The sequence below is a fragment of the Lutra lutra genome, chromosome 9, assembly GCF_902655055.1.
Source record: "Lutra lutra chromosome 9, mLutLut1.2, whole genome shotgun sequence".
Taxonomy (NCBI): Eukaryota; Metazoa; Chordata; class Mammalia; order Carnivora; family Mustelidae; genus Lutra; species Lutra lutra.
Window position 1 is genome coordinate 20,853,663 of NC_062286.1, and position 19,558 is coordinate 20,873,220.

Below are 19,558 nucleotides of genomic sequence, written 5' to 3' on the forward strand. Positions count from 1 at the left end.
ACACAGTTTGGGCCTAATAAGAAATAAGATGTGACATCAAGAGATGAACCTTCCAAATGTGAGCAGTTGGTTATCCAGAGGCCCAGCCATGAGGCTAGCGTTTTTTGCCCCCTACTCCTTTTCAGGACCCAAAGGGTGGGTATAGGAGGAGGACAGAGGGTTGAAAGGAGCAGAGAGTGGGGACGGGGAGAGAAAGGCTCCAGAGGGTGCTCTTTGCTGGCTGAAGGGTGACCCCGAGGGAAACCCTGAACGTGAGCCAGTGGGGTCATTGCATGGTGTTGGTGGGGGAGGAGAATGTCATTCCTGCTGCTTCCCCACCCGCCACCTGGAGCTATATGGAGGGGCTATATCACGTGGTCTTGAAATTTCAAACAAATTTCAAATCAGGGGTGTCTGGGTGGCTCAGCCAGTTGAGCGTCTAACTTTTGATTTTGGCTCAGATCATGATCTCAGGGTCGTGGGATTGAGCCCCACGTCCTGCTCCTGCTCAGTGGGAAGTCTGCTTGAGATTCTCATTCTCTCCCTCTGCCCCTCCCCACCCTCAAATAAATAAATAAATCTTAAAAAAATAGAAATAAATAAGACAAATTTTGAGGGAGAGGACTGGCCATCCTTTCCTTCCGCTCTCTAATCAGCAGAGGACTTGATTTTTTCAGGATGGAAGATGGGGCAGCAAATATACCCACAAAGGAACTGACCAAGCAGCGGACCCGGGAGACTCTTTGGGTAATGACCTATTCAGTCCTCCTCTTCCAAGATGAGGGACCTAATCCCTAGGTGATTTCATGAAAACCATCGCAAGGAACAAGGCGGAGTGTAAACCTGCATCTTTGTCCTGGGAGAACCCGAGCGCCATGGTGCTCTGTGACATGCTTCCGTGGGCTCTGATCATGCTGCAGGAACAGTGGCGGGGAGCTGGAGATGGCAGGGGACAGGTGCATCCGTGCTGCCCTTCTTTAACACCCTTTACATTTCCTCACCTCCAGGTGGCCAAGATGTGGCATGACTGGATCCGAATTTTGAGAAGACCACTCCAGTGGTGGCACAGAGGTTGGAATGGAGGAGGTGCTACGAGGGCGGGGAGACCAGCTAGGAAGAGGGTGCAATATCGCCTTCAAGGCTGGGGTCCATGGTCGATGTCACAAGATGACATGGAGGCGAAAATGTATGCGATCTTGGTGCCCAGAAGAGAGGGCAGGGAACACACTCAGGATTCCATGACCCAACAAGAACCTCTCTGCCAGATGCTGACCTTTGCTCACTCTGATGGGGAAGCTGCAGATTCACTGGGATGACATTGTGGCTTCTCGCCTTCGAGATGCCAATAATCAAGAAAGGGTTTGCACATGACATACATTCTAGCCAGTGGAAACAAAGGGGATGGGCACCCTATGGCCTCTCGGTGGTCCTGAGCCCTCAGGGTCCTTCCCACATCTCCTCCCACCAGCTGGGTGAGCTTTCAGAGGTCTTTCTAACTGGGCGAAGCTAAGCTCTCTCGAGAGGGACGTTCCTTTGCTGTTTTCTTGCTTCCTACATTGTATTTATTGGAAGCAAGGATAAATCCACACTTGCATTCTCAGAGCTCTCTCTCTCAAACTGTTTTCATAATTGTAAGTGAGATGGGAATGAACTTGTCAGACAATACTGTGTTACCAGGTTAAATACAACAACTGTTCTGTTCTGTTCTGTTCAATTCAGAATGTCTGCAAAGCCTTTGGAGGGACAAAGTGTGGTCCGCTTAAAGTCTCTGTCAGGAAGCAGTTGGAAAGGGCTTTAAAAATAAGCAGTAGAGGGGCACCTAGGTGGCTCAGTGAGTTAGGCCTCTGCCTTCAGCTCACGTCATGATCCCGGGGTCCTGGAATCGAGCCCCGCATCGGGCTCTCTGCTCAGCAGGGAGCCTGCTTCCTCCTCTCTCTCTCTGCCTGCCTCTCTGCCTCCTTGTGATTTCTGTCAAATAAATAAAATCTTAAAAAAAAAAAAAAAGCAGTAGGTAGTAAGCTAAAGATGAACGCGGACCAGAGGGGGTGACCACCAAATTAGATCCATCCAGTTAGAGAGAAATTAGTCACTCTGACTGCTTCGGTTGGACACCCTTGGATTTGAACCCTGGCTTTACTTTTGAATAACTGTGTGACCTGGGGAAAGCTCCTCACCCTCCTTGTGCCTCGGTTTCTCACCTATGAAGCGGAGGAATACCTATATTTGGATGGTTGTAAGGATTATATTAACTTAAATGGAAAACACACAGCTCGCAGTATTGTGCCTGGCTCATAGCAAGCCTTCAAGAACGTAAGTTATGATAATAGGATCAACAATGACTCCATTTTCTATGTGCCTCGATGCAGCAGGCTGGTGACACATCTGAAAACACAGACAAGGAGGTCTTTGTTCTCTGGAATTTTCCTATTCTCAGAAGACAGGAGCAAAGCCCCGAGCCCAGGCCCCTGGAGAAGTCTTGAGATATTCTGGGTTTGGGTTGCGGCAGAGACGGGAGGGAGCGACATTCCCAGACCTCCCAGGAGCCCAGTGGCTTGAAGCCGTTTAAAACCACTGCCTGGAGCTTCTTTTCGAGCGCCTGGAAAGATGGCCACCAGCTGGATGAAAGTGAACTGAAGCAAGGATTAAGGGAGACAAGGAATGTCCCTGAGGAAACACAAAACACAACCCGATGAACGGATACAAAGGAAGGTGCCTCCTAGTCCTCGGTGCCGTCACCTGAGGGAGGAGGGGTGGGGCCGTCCTTAACGATGGGGTGGTGTGTACAGTCTGGGAAGTGAGTATCAAAGATACACCTGTGGGGGCACCTGGGTGGCTCCGTGGGTTAAGCACCTGCCTTTGGCTCAGGTCATGATCCCAGAGTCCTGGGATCGAACCCCACATTGGAGTCCCTGCTCAGCAGAGAGTCTGCTTCTCCCTCTGACCCTCCCCCTGCTCATGCTCACGTGGGCATGCTTTCTCTCTCTCTCTCTCAAATTAAAAAGAAAAAAAAAGATGTCGCTCTAACCTGGGAGAGGAGGCTCGCTCTGATTCTGGGCCCAGGTTCTAATACAGTGGTAGCCAAGTGGCCTCTCCTGAAGGCTCTGTTTCCTCTGACCAGTGAGTGTACTCAGTCCTAGGCACGCCCAGAGTCTTCTGACCTAAAGTTGGGTCTCGTTAGACCCCAAGGGAAGGTCTAGAGCAATGGGCGGCCTGTGGGCCTTCCTGCTTCCGGTTTATAAATAAGTTCTCAGTGCTTTCAGCTTAGTCTATTGTGGGTTGGGTTAGTAGAACTCAGTCTCTCAGTCTCTGATCGACTCTGCCAGAAGAGACAAAATCAGGATGTGGTCCTGCCAGGCTCAGGCCCAGGCCCCCAGGCTTGGGGGGCTGCACTGGGGTTCAGTCCCCCTGTGTGGCCCTCTCTCCTCAGCTACCAGCCATGCTCACGACCCATCCTGCCGGCACTGTGAGCACATTAACAATTCAACGGCTTCAAATCTCTCCCCATCACAGCCAGTTTGTCCCCAGTTTTAGAAACACACCAACAGAGGGACACCTGGGTGGCTCAGTTGGTTAAGCCGCTGCCTTCGGCTCAGGTCATGATCCCAGGGTCCTGGGATCGAGTCCCGCATTGGGCTCCTTGCTTAGTGGAGAGCCTGCTTCTCTCTCTGCCTCTGCCTGCTTTTGTTCTCCCTCTCTTTCTCTCTCTCATTCTCTGACAAATAAATAAATAATCTAAAAAAAAAAAAGAAAAAAAGACACATCAACAGAAAAAATAAGTGTTAATTTGAAAAAACACAGAGAAGAAAAAGAGAAAAAAAAACCACCCACATTCTCTCATCTATGGATAACCAGGATTGACATTACTTCTGGCATTAAATAATAGAAAACAATAATTTAAAACAGCACACCAAAAAAAAATCTCTCTTCAGAAGCTCTTATTTTAATCGTTGGAATATATATATATATTCATTCATTCCAATATATATGTTGTGGTGCTTCTTGGTCTTTTTATGGTTTTTCCAGGTCCCTCTGACTTTATGAAGTCCAGTGCTGGACACAAATGAAATCCTGGGAGGGCTTTGCCGAGCATAAGCATCGTTCCCAAGTTCCTCTTTAAACTTGTGCCTCTTTAGTCATGACACTTTTATGAGTGCCTCCCAGAAACAAGCTTACTTTGGGAACTTACATTCAGCTTGTGGTTCTCTATGACCCTCAGATCCATGCAACCTCAGAGTCTATAATGCACATCTGGTCAGAACTCCCCACTCGAGTAGAGTCTACAAGGTATGCAGCCTCGAGATGCTCCACCTACCTGGAAATCCATGGGCCGCCCAGCACATGGCTCCATCTTAATGTCTGGCTTGGACCTGAGAAGGAGAATGTACAGTCAGGCCTGGTGTAAGGGACTGCTTGTAGGGGAGGAGGTGGGCACTATCAGTGGTTGGACCCTGGCAGAGGGCAGAAGGACAGAATCATAGTCTCCAAACCCTCCAGGACTGTCAAACAGAATGGGGATTAGTTGTTTGCAGAGATCTCAATAGAGAGGACCAGCTAATGGCACAAGTGACAGAGACAGAGATACTAGGTTGACAGGTTCTGATGTGGGCTGGGCAACTCTCTGATTTCCCTTGGCCTGGAGGTGTTCAGTGACCCGGAAATAGGCTCCTGCCTTTGTAGGGACCAAGGTGTGAGAGACTTCCAGGAAAAGAAGAAAGGAGCAGGGTTAGGAAGAAGCTGGTTGGGGGTGGAGGGGGGCTGATTCTTCCCCACCCCAGTTCCATACCCTTTGGGGTCCTACCTGAAGGGGCAAGGGCAGTTTGGGTTGAGGGTCTCCTGCGTACTCACCGCTTGTTGGAGACATTGGTGGTGAGAGCTGTGACAGAGGCTAGAGACACGGAGTCAGGGTCCAGCCCATCCCCCTGCCGAATGGCCAAGCGGTCAAGGTCCTCCATCTCCAGCACAGCCGGTTCATCTGCCGAAGAAGAAAGGCCATTTAGGTGGACTGGACGGTGGGATAGAGACTGTCCTTCCCCTTTTTCTGTGGCATCCAGGAAGCTAACAGCCAATTTGGGGGATTTACTTGGTAGCAACCGCTTAGAATGGTATCGCCTGGGTAGCTGCAAGGTTTCCTACCTAATCTTGATCTTTGATTTTAATTGATATTGTAACTTGTCTTGTTTTTTTAATTATAATTTTTAAAATGATTTTAAAATATTTATTTATTTATTTATTTACTTATTTTAGAAAGGGAGAGAGAGGTGCAGAGAGTGAGAATCTCAAGCCGACTCCAAGGAGTGTAGAGCCTGACGTGGGACTCGATCCCAGGACCCTGAGACGGTGACCTGAGCTGAAACCAAGAGTCAGCTGCTCAACCAACTATGCCACCCAGGCACCCCTTTAAAGATTATTTTTAAGTTTATTCCTTTAAGCAATGTCTACGCCCAATGTGGGGCTCAAACTCACGACCCCAAGATCAAGAACTACGCGCTTGCCCTACTCCCTGAGCCAGCCAGGCACCCCCAGTCTTTTTCAGTTTGATTGTATATTACTTAGGCGAGCACGGAACACCCCTGGGGAAGAAGCGAGGGAGGGAGGAATCCACACTCACACACCTTTCGAACAACAGCTATTCTACCATTTACTGAGTGGCCTCTGTGTGCCAGGCTCTTTGTACATGTATCCCCTGTCCTCACATCCACGTCCTGTCAAGATGGGCACGATTCTCATGTCACGGATTGGGAAACTGAGGCTTAGCAAGTAATTTACCCAGGTAAAAGCACTGATGATGAATTCGGAACCTAACCCTGCACTGATGTATATGAGTCCAACGGGATGAAGAATTGATTGTCCTGAGAAACTCCACTCTAAGGGGAAGGGCACACCTAGAACTGGCATGGGGGCAGGAAGGAGAGAGATGCTGGGGCCAGTGGACCACACAGGGGACGCTGAGGCAGGAAGATGGGAGCCCTGCAGGAGGACATGTGTCCACAGACCCGGGTCGGAAAGCTACATACAGGTCCCTTATCCAATCCAGTTCTCCCCTGTCTCCTGCCCGGCCTCCCTGCCTCCCTTCAAACAGCTGTCTTGCCCTCCCCCCAGGCTGAGGCTCCCTGGGGAACCAGGGCCACAGGCCACTCCAGCCTCCTAGGCCCTTCTCCGCAGCCTGGTGAGAAGGCTTGGGGAAAGGCAGGGCAGTGGGTCCTGCCACTGAGTAAGCAGTCTCAGGTTGCTAATTTCCCCACAGAAATAGGTAACTGGCCCTACCGCTTTCCTTTTTTGTTATTCCCTTCTCTAATGAACAATCTCTAGGATTCTGTGTGTAGGGAAAAAGGGGGGCGGCGCAGAGAGGGCAGGAGGAGCCTTTCAAAAACAGACCCATCCGACAGAGGGTTCTGCTCACTTGGAGACCAGAGGAGATGCCCTTCCCACCCTCAGCGCTAGGAGCACCCCCTTCCTGAACACTACCTTCTGGACCCAGCTCGGCCAGCACACAATGGGAGGCTAGGGCCCGCCCAGGTGGCCTCGCCGGCCAATCGCAGGAGAGCCTGTCGGGGCGCTGCCTGCGGAGGGGAGGGGTTTGGTCTCCGTCAGGTGCGAAGAGATGGCTCCGGGCTTGGCAGGGCTGGGGCGGGTTTCCCTACCTTGTCTTTGGGGTTCCTCCTTGTGGGGCCGGTTCTTGCCGAGCTTCATGGCCGAGAACACACTTCTCCCGGCTCTGTGAGGTGGGCGCCAGAACAAGGTGAAGGGAGATGGACGCCCGGAGGAAGACAAACACACACAGGAGAGCAAAACCCGAGAAAGAACACATAAGAGAAAGGAGCTGCTTTCTCCAGCCCCTCATGGGCTGGTCCCGAGATATCGGGGGGCCAGACTTCCTAAAGCGGGAGCCAGGCGGGAGAATTAGGGCAGAGGAGACCCCACCACCTCCTCCTTCCCCGTGCCTTCACACCCCTGAGCAGAATTAGTTATCTGCTAACAACTGCAGGGCCCAGCGGTCAGAGAAGGGGACGTTCAGCTGGAAAGAACGCTTTTAACTGGAGCCGCCCCGCCCCGGGGGCCTGGGCTTATCTCTGCACCCTCCCTCCAGTCATAGACCTCCGAGCTCCACCATGCCTCCAAGCTCATCCTCCCTGTCCGTGCATCCCACCTCAGCTGGTTGGAAAGAAAGCCAGATGACCCAAGACCAAGCATCAGGACAGAGGGACAGGAGCAGGATCAGAGGGGCAGAGGCCAAGGAGGAGGTGGGAGATGTGGCTGAAACCAGCAAATGACCCTGGTGCTCAAAGCCTGCCTTGTCTTTCCCGACCTCTCCACACACTCTGAATCTCCTCGGTCCCCAGTGAGAAGGAGATGGGCCCTTTCCCATCTGTCTTTGGTGCTGGCTTCCACCCCTTCTGCCTGTCCCCACTCACTGTGGAATCCCCCCTTTCGACCAACCCCCAGGAATGTATGGCAGACTCCATAGTTCCTACCTCTTCCTCTGGCTTGGTGTGGCCTTGTGCGCCCAGGTGAAGGGCCTTGCAGTCAGGGGGCTGAGGGAAAGGGGCAAGGACCGTCAGTGTCCCTTCAGTGATGTCCCTGCAGCCGAGCCTGAGGTCCCTGGTGCCAGGAGGGACCCGGGATAGGATCAGCAGGGGGTAAAGTGCAATATTCCATTACCCCATCAATATTGCACAAGCTGGATACCTGACTCCCTCGTCTTCCCATGCTCCCTCCTCCTGGGTGTAGCCCTGTCATCCCGTAGGCACGGGGGTGGGGTTGGGGGAGGTGAGATGGAGGCTCCAGCTCTGAGCTCACCCACAGCAGAGGGTCCCACAGCTCCCTGTGGAGCCTTGACTATGGCTCCCAGGACCCCTGCTCTTTATGCCGGGTAATGTGAGGTTAGGGCAAAACTTTTCCTGTCCTTGTAGGGATGGCCTAAAACCCTCAAGCCCATCTACTTCAGGTTGGGGGTCCATCTTATTCCCCCAAATCAGGCCTTTTCTTTTCTCTTCTTTGCTTTCTTTACACCCAGGCAACACGTGGAGGGCTGTGAGTCTGCATCCCAGGGAGAGCACAACCAAGAACCCTTCCGTGTGCACCAGCTCACAGATGAGAAAACACCAGCGTATCCATGGCTTCCTTAAAAAGTCACAAGGTAGGTGAAGGAAGGCTGGGGTAACACTGATGAGTCCACACTAGCTAGCATCGTGTTGTCTGGGACGTCACAACGGACGAGAGGACGAAGGAAGTTTCTCCCCTTCTAATAAGGGGAGGTATATATGTGCCAGCAAGAGATTATGTAATTTTTCTTGAGCACCTACTATGGGCCAAAGGCTCTTCCAGATGTTTGCTCATTCCATCTTCATAGCAATCCTGGGAAGGACATTTGCTTTTCCAAGGAAAGACTCTGAGGCCCCGAGGGCTGGGGTTGATGTGCAGAGCCCCACCTACGAGGCCGGCTGCCGTGGGGTTGCCCTTCCCCGTCGGTGGACATCCCATCCCAACCATCTGCAACTTTGGTGAAGAGTCTCCGGGGCCCGCGCTGGTAGGGATAGGTGTGGACCATGGGCCAGCACAACCTACAGGTGGGGTGCCGTCTGGGTCTCACAGACTGCCCAGCTTTGCTTACGAAGGGGCTTGTTGACAAAGAATCAGCTCACAATTTTGGAAGAGACTGCTGTGAAAGTTAATAGCTGGTGACAAAACCTCAAAAAAGTCAGTGAACTCATCAGGAACAACTGAGCAGCCGTTAGAATAGACCATCCTGCCTGGCTCACGCTGGCCTGGTGGCCTTGAGGGCGGGGGTGCTGGCTGTGCTCTGACCCCTGTGACAGGCGCATGCCTGGTGTGGGCCCTCACTCTGCTTCCTGTCTCAGTGTCTGGGCCTCCATTCCGTCCAGCCTTCCTGCTCTGATTCTGCTCCTGGATTCCCAAGGAGTCTCCTGGATGGTCCCATGCTTGGCTTTGTACCATTGCTTCTTGGCCATTTCTGGGCTGTGCCATCCTTAGAATCCCCAACCCCATGCTGTGTGGGACCGACACAATGCCATCACACATGGCCCGCTCCTTAGCGCCTGCCCCTCCGGGCTGCCCCCTGCCCAGCCAGCCCTGTTCCCCTTGCCCCAAAGCTCCTGGGAAAGTGTCTGAGACGGTGGGTCACAGCATTGTGTTGGGTCCGAAGCAGGTCCTGCCTGGAGAATCCAGCTGCTGGGTATCCTGGGACACGGTCTGTGCCTGCTGCCTGAAGCCTGGAGCGGGTTCGAGAGGCAGGGACTTGTGGCTTCCTGATGCTGGTGCCGAGGACCCACCCAAGTGGTAAAGGGCCTGGGGCTTCCCTTGGGCAGTGACGGCCCTTGAGTTTAAGTCAATTTCTTCCTTAAAACAAATACATTTGGAAGCAACGATTGAGACTTAAAAAAAAAAAAAAACACCCAAAACCTATACTTTCCTACTATTCTCTACTGTACCCTGAAGCCAATCAAAGGGGAAACCCCTCTCCCCAGACCCTGCATAATTTTAAGCATCTCGGCTGGACAGGTTCATTGGTGCTACTCCCATTTTCTCTCTTAATGAAAAATTAAGGATATATGTAATATAGGGTAGATGTAATTTCCAGAATTCTTACTATGGGCTCCCCACCTAGCTCGTTTCTCCTAGACTCGCTCTTTGATTCATCTGGACAGCGTGCAGTAGAGCGTGACGTCACCGGCTCGCACTGTCCTTTGGAGCTTTCTGATCGATGACACGTCAGAAGTTCGCTATAGAAGCTGCCTCTCCCAGCTTTGGTCACACCGCTTCCCAGGAACAGCATGCCTGCTCCTCTTGGCAAAGGGCAGAGGTGCTTTTTGAAATAAATCCTAGGCCATAATAAATAAGTCTTGAGGAAGATTTAAGAAGAAGAAATAAATCTTGAAGACCATCCACTTGTGTTAAAGACTAAGATTTCCAAAATGTGGAATTTGTTGACTAGGTGACTGGTGCACTGGTGTACTGAATTTTGGTTTTTGTTTTTAAATAAAATGCTGCCTTTGGTCTAATTGCATTCTTCAATTACTCAAGATTCCATGCAGTGAGAAAGAGACAAAGAAAACAAGCCAATCATCAACTCAGTGGGAAAAAAACTACTTTGCAACCAAGGGGCTCCTCGTTCAAGGCCACAGGAAAACGGAAGCAGGAGCAGGGGAGGTGGGCTTCTGTGGGCCCTCTGAGGATTCAGGGTCACATTTGGGCTTCCCCGTGGCTGGATTCACTGCAGACAGAATGATAGGCACCTACGGTGTAGACCACTCTTTCCCTCTAGAGAAAAGATTTTAACATCAGTTTGCTCATTTGTAAAATCTTTTCTTCATTTCTGGACCCGATGACTTCTTTGCTGTCTGCACGGCTCAGATCTAGAAAGATGCCGTGGTTGGGGGATGCACTCGGGACCCCAGGGGAGGGCTTGGTATTCAGAATGACTTGAGAACATTGGCCAAAATAGAGGTAGTGAGCGGGTGTTGCACGAATTCAGGTCTGTGTATTCTTCTGGACGCTGTGCCTAAGGGGCTGCTGTGCTTGACAGTGGACTCCAGGCCTGGCTGCACATAGCTCTGCCCTAAGACGGCCTTCAGTCCTCACAACCCAGGCTCTCCAGCTCAGGCCTCGGGTAATCAGGAGGACCTCCTGTCTTGAGAGAAACAGGTCTCTGGCTCTCTGTGTTGTTGAAACAGCCACATTTTCCAAATGCGCTCCTGTGCTCCAAGTGCCCCTCGGTGGGTTTATTTCTTTTAGTTCCCCTGCCCCAAGTACGGCCAATTTCATAGTTGCAGGCTGTAGAATTGGTTTTCGCAGTGTGTTCAATTTCAGTTAGTTTCAAAGCGCTTCCTGAATCTGGGCAGGCAGGAGGAGCCTTCATGCAAGAGCCTGTCTCCGAATTTGTCCCGTGCACCCTGGGGGAGGCAGGAGGCTTGGGAGACCCCTGTGTACCGAGGCCCACAGTTCTCCAGGGAGCTGGCCCCTCAGCTCTCCCCAGCGGCCAACCCCTTGCAAGATCCAAGCAAACAGCATTGCGGCACCAGATCTCCCGCCTCCCCAAACCACCCTGTCCCCGCAGCTCACAGACTCATGGGAGCGCGAGTCCTTTCACGGCCCCATCCTTCAGTTTCTCCTACTGCAACTTGCACATACCTCCACTTCTTTCTCCCTTGGGGAGCTCCAAACTAGCCAGCTTTACCATCCGATAACCTTTCAGAGATTTAAAACTGGTTTTAGAGCTGTTCTTCCCCAGGTGAAAGTTTCAACTTGTTGATAATCTCTAATTTTGGCAATCTCATTTCCCTCCCTTTTCAATCCTCCTCCCGCCCCACCCATTAAAAGAATAAAAAATGCTAGTTGACTTTATCTCATGTGTTGACGGGAGGTGGTGAGAGATTGAGAGATTTGGATGGGGTAGCGCCAGCATCCCGTGTTTACGGTGGGGTTGCGAGGCGCCCCCGCTGCAGCCGGTCTGCGTGGCTGGGGGTCTGGCTCGGGACAGACCTGGGAGCTGGAAACCAGGCAGGGCCCTAGAGCAGGCCACTCCCAGATAGAGCCCGGGGAGGGATGGATTGTTCATACCTCCTATGTAGGCATTTTACATCTAAGCGTCCTGACCCCTGGAAACCTCTCCCATCCAGGGACTCCCAACTCAGCATCTGCGTCATCTACCCGCCCCCAACGCCCTACCGGATTCAGCTCTCTGGCTCCCTCTCAAAGCTGGCAGGAGCTCTGCCTGCGGCCCCTTCCCTTGCTCAGAGCCTGACACACTCTTTGACCCTTCAGGTCCCTGGGCCCCAAGTTTCCCAACACGGTGCCATCTCCTTGTCACGCTTTTGCTTGTGTGTGACAAGTGGGAGTTGGAATCGGTATGCTTTTGTTACAGCACTGGACAACGATGAGTTCCCTGGGATCCTGATGCAGGCAGAGGTCTCAGGCATACCCGTGCTGACCACCTCAGACCCCCTAAAGGCACAGTCCTTGTGTCCCCATGATGTCCTCATGTCAACTAGTTTCTAGATAATTGGCATCACATTCTGGGGTAAATCTCTTCACATCTCTGAAGCTGTTTCCCCATCTGGAAAATAAAGACCACATGCTTGGCTTTTCAGCTTGCATCAGCGTGTTCGGAGAATTAAATTAAATTTAGAGTACAGTCAAGTGCTCTAAACTACCCGAGTCTATTGTAAACTCTGGGTCAGGAGCTAAATTCCCTGTGTTGTTATCCTAGCTCTGCTCCTATTCTGGGGCAAGTCACTTCCCCTCTCTGGGATGCAAATTTGTCATCTCTAGGAAAGGGCTATGGCCCAGAGGCCCCCTCCAGCTGGTCAGCCCTGACTACTATTGCTCCTGTGAATTCCCCAGGATGCTAGAAAGTTCTTGGGATGGCATGTGCTTTTGTAGAACTCTGTGAGACCTACTCATCAGCCCCAGACCTTGAGCCTTTCCAACCCCCTGTGGCCGGCCCTTCTCACCTGGGCTCTCTACCTCTGTCCTCTCCCAGGCAGAGCCTGATCTCTCCCTCCCACAGGAGGCCTTTTGAGTGATGGAGATGGCATGGACGACCAGAGGGTTCTCATCTTCTTGTCTCCCCTTAGCTTTCTGAAGCTTCCTGTTCCAGCCACCCCTGTGGCCATTCCAGGCCTGGAGTCTGTCCTCCTTGGGCCTCCAGCCCTGCTTGTCCACCTGCCCAGCCCTGCCTTGAATCTTACAGGGAGGCGGCCATTGGCTTCTTGGGTCTTCCCCACTCCTCTGCCTTCAGTCATACCCTCCCTCACAGGGACGCCTAAGGGCCTGGCCCGTGGGTGCAGAGCTGAACGGGGAAGTGGAAGAAGAGTCAAGACACTGAAAGGAGGCAGGAGGGAGTGGAAACCAGCAGGCCCAGACACCTGCCCACCCCCCCGCCCCCCTCCCTCCGTGACCCTCACCCTCCCATGGCCAGATGGACAGACCTCCCTCACCCTGCCGTCCCCTGGTGTGGCTCCACCAGGATAGCCCACACCTAAGCCCTCTGAGATGGGCCATCCCGACATCCGCACCCTGTGGTGAGGCGGCTTTGGGCCCCAAGGGCTCCACCCTGGCCTGGGACACCTACTTGTGCTCGCCATCTCTGCCTCCCTTGGTCTTCTCTCTGCCTTTGCTGAGTAGGGGGAAGAAATGAGGAGACAAGGGGATGTGAGTGAGAGGGTGTGGACCAGAGACACTTGCAGACTTAGCCCCTGGCCCTGCGGACCCCCCACTCCCCAGGGGCCTCCTCCTTGTCCCAGGGACCCCTCACCCCACAGCTTCTTACTTCAGCCTAAGCCTGCTGGGCAAGGATCGGATGGTCCAGGCTCTGCCCTGATCACAGGAGTGGGGCTGGGTGGCCACTTTCCCAGCCCCAAGCCCAGGAGAACCTGGAGCCTTGATGAGGGAGGAAGCTTCAGGGTATCAGCTGCTCTCTTCCATCCTCAGGCAAGAGTTTGGTGATTCCTAATGTGGGTCTCAGATGCCTCAAGCAAAGGTTAGATGAGCCTGGCCACCCTCCAGGGATGGGCCACCCTGCTCCTCCCCTCCTCCTCCCCTGCTCTCCTCCAGCAGAGTGGCCAGCTCCCAGGCTCTGAGGGCCTCCAAGAGGAAAGGTGGGCCACAGGGATTCTGGGCACGTGGCAGTAGAGAGCTATGACTCTGGAGTGCGGGGCAGGTCAAGAACAGTGCTCTTCTCTCTCTTTAGGGAGGCTTTCAGAAAACCCATCTAGAATGTTCTCTCAGTGCTTCCCTGATGCTGTGGCAATGAGGATAATCAGCTGAGACCACTGTTCAGAGAATAGCTCACTACAGCAGCCTTGGCCTGGCTGTTCTTGGGGCAGACAGGTCAGGTGTGGGCTGCGGGACACCACTGGGACGCACTGAGAGCTGCATGGGGCCAACTCCCCTGGAGCAGGAGCTCCAATGAGAATGAGGGCTGAATGGGAGACTTACTGGCCCCACCCTCACAGTAATCTAAACAGGGGCTGCCTCTCTCTGAATTATGGATCCAAGTTTTGACGGAAGTTTGTTTGTTATTTTTAAAAGAACTCTGCAACCCTGAAAAGTCTGAAAAGCATTGTAGTAAAGGAACCAGAAGGGGAACTGTATCATTTAGAATTGGCCAAGGATGGAACAGGAAGGGGGAACTAATACACCTGAACCAAAAAACGTGATGTCTTTTCTCTCTCCCTTTGGGTTTTGCTCTGAAATCTCAGAGACGGGTCAGGCTGGCCCAGTGGGGGAACCGCTCAGGCCCAGAGCAGGCCACAAGGCCCAGCGTGGACCTGTGCCCGGGGCCCAGCACACCCCGCCCAGCCCAGGCCCACCACGCCCCCTCCTCACACTCTCCAGGCCTCTGGGCCTACCCAGGGGCTGGATATGGGCCCACAGTCTTGAGTGTGGACATGGCGAAGGGAAAAGGACAGTCTCTGTGAAGAAATCATACTACAGCCCTGATTAGGTCCGATTAGGACCACTACTAACATTAATCATAAAGCTCCAGCCTGTGCTCAGCCTGTCCTCAGTCACTCAGCCATGAGCGATAGGGGTGGGACATGGCCCCTGTTTTTGTTGCATGAGGTGAAGCCCTGGACCGCTCTGACTTTCCTCCTGGAGGCCACGTTGTGTTTTTAGTGTCCCGTCCTGGCCGGATGTGTCCTATTCCTCAGCCAGCCTCCCCTCTCTCTGGGCCTTGGTCTCACACCCCCTTCGTCCTCACACCCCCACTCCTACTGCTCTACGTGTGCCAGTGAGAACGGCCATGGGGCGGGAGATCCAATATGGCAGCCCGCTGGGGAACTCTAGGGCTTGCTGGGACCCAAGTGCTTCACGGCACCAGGCCTCACTAGAACACTCAGGCCTGGGCCGGGGATGGAGGGGAACCCGACCCCAGGTGAAGTGGTTGGGTTGGGGAAGAGTGTCCTGAGCACTGCTTCACCCCATATCCCAGCATGGCCCTGACCCTGGCTCCTCTGTGCTGCTCCTGCGTCTCCGGAGCTCAGCCTGGGGAAGGGAGGCAGAGGAGATCACGCTCTGGGGGCGAGGCTGGCTGTGCCCGGGATACACAGTGCAGGGAAACCCTGCTGCCCTCTGGCCCCAGGTACAGGAGTGGGGGGCTACCGAGCTTCCACGGACCTCTACTGGAGTAGAAGAATGATCCATAGGGAGAACAAGAAAACTGGTTCCCCCTTGCTCTCCCAAAATGAGACCGAGCAGAGAGGAGCCCAATAGGAACCTTCTCAGGCAGGGGCGCTGGGCAGAAGGAGGTGGGGCTGTGGAGGGCGGGAGGGCCAGGCAGGGGGAGAAGATCAGGAGACAGAGTCACAGAACAGAGGACTCCGCAGGAAAGCCCCAGGAGAAGCTGCAAGATGAAAGCTGGGGCTCCTTTCTGTCCTTCTGGGCTGTGGCTCCAAAGCCACCACAGCAGCAGAGCCCAGAGCCAGGCGTGAGCACAGCACCTGGCATCACACCGAGAGAACACACACGCACGTGAGTGTGCAAACACCCGGGCATTGTGAGTGTGCATACGTGTTTGGAGCTATGGTCTCCTCTCCCTCCAGAGACTGGGGCAGGTGCATCCTGACATGCAAGGCCCAGAACCCTGATTTTGTGCTCCTGAGACCAAAGGGCCATTCCTTCTCGGCAGCGCCGACAGCTGTGGGAGGTGAGGGGACCCCCGTGAACAAGTGAGACCCCGCCCTGGGTCTGGGCTTCTGTGAGGTTCCAGCCATTGGCAGCATGGCTGGCTGAGCCCTTGGTAAAGGGTGGGGTGGCCGGAGCCGAGGGGAAACTTAATAACGGGCCTGGGCACAAAGTCAGATAGTGCTCAGGCTGGAAGCTGGGAAGGATGACATGGAGATTCTGGAAAGGAAGGAGGAAGGAATCAGATGCCGGCTGGGTGCCGACCACCCACCCGGGGCCACGGAGGCCCACCCACGTGTAGCATCTCACGTGATCTGAACACTCCTGGGGGGCATTCGGGATGTGCCTCTTACAGGTGGGAAAGTGTGGCTCCAAAGAGCAGAGCTGGGATCCAAGCGCCGTGCTCGCCACGGCACCGTGAGGCCTTCTGGAAAACTCCCAGGGTGTTTTTAACAGAGAGCCGGCCAAAATCAGAGGCCCCTAGTTTGGGGCGGAGACTAGAGAAGTAGGGAGAGTGGCTCAGAGGGCACCAGGGCCTGGGATCAATGGAACGGTGGCAGGAAAGGGTTAACAGGCTGCTTCTGTGGGGTTAGGGATTGGGGGGCATGCTTGGGCAGGGGGGTCAAGTGAGAAAAATTTCCAGGAAGAGACTTAAGGCCTTGAGAGTGAGTGCCCTTGCGTGAGGGGAGCCTCTAGAGAGGTCTTTCCTGGGGTGGTAAGGGCAGATGCCTGGGGTCCAGCCAAGGGGGGCCAGGCCATAGAGGGAGAGGTGTGGGCTCCCCAGGACCTCCCCACATCAGCCTCCTCTGTCATCTCTGGAAGAGTCCCTGCCAGTCTGGGGCAGAGGCTGTTTCCCATCCCTTCACTCCATTACCCACCCACCCCCACCCACCCTCCAGCAAGCAGCCTGCTGAGCCAAGTCAGACAGGGAAGAGTGGATTCTCACACCAGACCCCCATGGGTCCAGGGGACCAGGTGAGACACTGCTGTTTGACAGCAATGAGGTTTCCCAGCTGCTGGTGATGGGCCCAGAGGAGAGACGAGAAAGGCTGAGAGACTGGGCATCTTTATCTGCAAAGAGGTGGCCTTTTCAGGAGTGGGTGGAGGCAAGGGGCAGATGTGGGCAAGGAAGACTTCCCTCGGGCTCAGAGGTTAGGCACAAACATTCTTCACCCATCCCTTTGTTGGCCAAAGCCTGTCTGGGGGGGTTCTCTGGTCCAGAAGACAGTGGCTTCCTCGCACACTCCAGAGCTGACAGGCCTGGCTGGTTGGCCCTTAGGTGACGAGGGTGAGACATAACACTTAGGGCCTCAAGGCCAATGCTCAGGTTCTTGTTGGCACCCACGCTCCTTGACCCAGAGCTCACAGGCCTGGTGGAGGCAGCCAGAATGAAACTGTAGGATAATCTCAAACTCTCTAAAGCAGCCCAGCTTCTCCTCACCAACCCAGGGTCGTCCCGAATGCTCTCACCTCTTCCCACACGCAGATTGTCGGCTGCATGGCGAGGCCTGGCAAAAGCACCGTCCCCAACGTGCTCTTAGCGTAGGCGCCAGCAGCCCCCATGGCAGCCGGGAAACCACGCTCTCCCTATCACAGACCCTCTAACCCGGGGTGGTGGCATCTGGAAGACAGTGGGCTCTAACCGTGGTTGTCACCCTCTCCCAGTTCCCAGTCCCGGATAAAACGCTTCCTCCGGCTCCGGCTTCAGGCTGCTGCCCTGGGCTCGGCCACAGGAAGGTCAGGGAGGCGTGGGAAAGGGTGGCCTTGGCCGAGCGAGGATGGGAGGAGTCCTCTGCAGGTCTGGGGACCAAAGCTCGGCATTTTGCTCTGCTGTTTCCACTCCTGCCCCTTCCGTCAGCCCCCCTGGCCTGCTCTCCTTGGACTGAGAGAGGAACTAGCTCAGCTGCCCTGAGCTACAGGAGCCAGAGAGGGCCGCCCCAAGAGCTCCCAGAGCCCTGTTTCACGTAGGTGCTACCCACAACATCCAGAGTGTCCCTGGGTCCCTCAGGATGTCACAGTTAGAGAGGAGCTGGGATGTCCAACTCATTCCTGCAACCGGCCCAGAGGGTAGGTGACGTGCTCAAAGTCACTTTGCTAGTTAGTGGCAGCCATGAGGGGACTTAACAGAACTTAGCTTCCCTGATTCACGGCAGTGCTCCTTCCCCGCACTTGGTAGCCCTTGTGTGGCTTCAATCTTGTGCCCTTCCTTTGAGCCCCAGCCAAGCCAAGCTCTTTCTTATGTGGGGACAGAGGACTGGGACAAGATGGTGCCCTTTGTGCATGTCCCCTGGCTCCCCACTGGGTCCCCACTCCTCCTGTCACCATTTCCAGCCCAATCCCTGACCCTTTGCACTGTTGAGCTGCCAAGAACCTGTTCGTCAGCAGCCCTGACCTGGGACAACTCTAGGCCCCCCCCAATTACAACCCGCCCCCCACCCCACAGTGCTGCTGGTTCTCTTAACAACAGTGTGGGGGGCTGGTTCTCATTGCCCCGGGCCCAATTTTACAGGTTAGGAGAGACAGTGAAGAGGGTAGGTGACTGGCCAAGGGTCAGAAGACTGGTAAGAGGCAGAGCCGGGACTCAGACCTGGGTCTCCTGAGACCAAACAGCCCGCCCTTTCCTGCAGGCTGGTCACAGTCGAAAGAGGACAGGCTCCCAGCTGGCCTGGTGATGCCGCCCCACCCCCCGGCTGGCCTGGAGTCAAAGGTCAGCTGTGTTTGCCACACACATGGTTTCTTTGAGCTTGTTACTATTACGCAGCACCCAGCTCCCAGGGTCTTAAGCTTGTATAGTGTGTGTGTGTGTGTGTGTGTGTGTGTGTGTGTGTGTGTGTGTAGGGGAGTGGTTCAAGTACAAAGAAGAAAAGCCTATTTATCTTATAAAAATATATCCATTCTCAATCAATTGCACTGATTTAGAATCTGTGACTTTTCAGAGCAGGGACTGAATACACTTTTTTGGAAAGGGAAGGCAGGAGATTGGAGGGAGGCGGTCACTGGGAGGACATCCCTCCCCTAAGACGTTAGATGCACCACTGACTTACCTGCATTTTACACGTTAGTCCCAGTGAACTAGGAATCTAGAGCTAACATCCTACTAACTTAGAGTCTGTCTCTCTGAGTTCTAAGAGTAATACCATGGTATTTCCTTTTTTTGAAAAAAACCCTGCTTTCGGCATGAGCAGGTCTGGACCCAGCATCCTGACATCTGTGTGGGGCGGAACATCTGTGGTGTAAGTCCTAGGCCCTAAGGGGGCCAGGATGTCCAGATGCCTTTTTCTCAACAGAAGAGAGGCTATGTCCTGACCAGGACCTTTGGCTTCACCGTGGCAGGAAAAGGCCCCCCTGTCTTGGGCCTCCATGGGGCCAGGGGCTGGTCCGGCACTTCTGGGTCTTGGACCAGAGAGGTTAGGGCCTCCTCCTTTCTGCCCCACCCATTCTCTCAGGAGGCAGGGGTCTAGCCTCTTCCCCTCAAGTTAGAGCTCACCCTCCCAGAACTTCCTCAGGGTAGTAGGAGGTCTGGGCCCTCAGCCTGATCCCCAGGTGAGCCCTGGGGTTGGGGGACAGGTGTGCCGGGCCCTGTAGAAACACCTTCCTGCCTCTCCTATGTCTCTCCATCAGCTCAGCCTTGGACTCTGAGCCCAGTCAGGCTGAGAGGGGCCTTCGAGGGGGACCAAGCCCCAGGCATCCTCCCTGTGTCTTTTGGGGGTGGTGGGTCGCCAGAGGGCCCAGCCTCTTACCTCCGGAAACTCTTCTCGCCTGGTGTCCGGGAGCTGGGGCGGGAGCCGGGGAGCAGCCCATCGGTCTCCTGGCTGTCCTTTCCTTCTTCCTGAAGAGACTCATCCCCCAGGAAGTCGCCATCATCCCAGGAGCCCACTGTGCCATCTGTGGCCTGATACCGGACCTCCACGCACAGGCTGGTCTGGAGGGAGGG

At 54.3% G+C, this 19,558-nt stretch overlaps 1 protein-coding gene across 3 annotated transcripts in view; it reads right to left on the reverse strand.

Moving 5' to 3' along the window:
• OTOF (otoferlin) overlaps nucleotides 1-19,558 on the reverse strand; it is a 93,402-nt gene that overhangs the window by 33,925 nt on the left and 39,919 nt on the right. For 2 of the 3 annotated variants that reach the window (XM_047747041.1, XM_047747038.1), the window contains exons 5-8: nucleotides 19,365-19,546; nucleotides 6,621-6,694; nucleotides 4,825-4,951; nucleotides 4,292-4,346 (exon numbers count right to left, since the gene is read on the reverse strand). In XM_047747041.1, the coding sequence (XP_047602997.1) occupies nucleotides 4,292-4,346; nucleotides 4,825-4,951; nucleotides 6,621-6,694; nucleotides 19,365-19,546 (438 nt within the window). Of the gene's footprint in view, nucleotides 1-4,291; nucleotides 4,347-4,824; nucleotides 4,952-6,620; nucleotides 6,695-13,069; nucleotides 13,115-19,364; nucleotides 19,547-19,558 lie in introns of all 3 variants that reach the window. The other variant, XM_047747039.1, reaches the window with a different exon arrangement.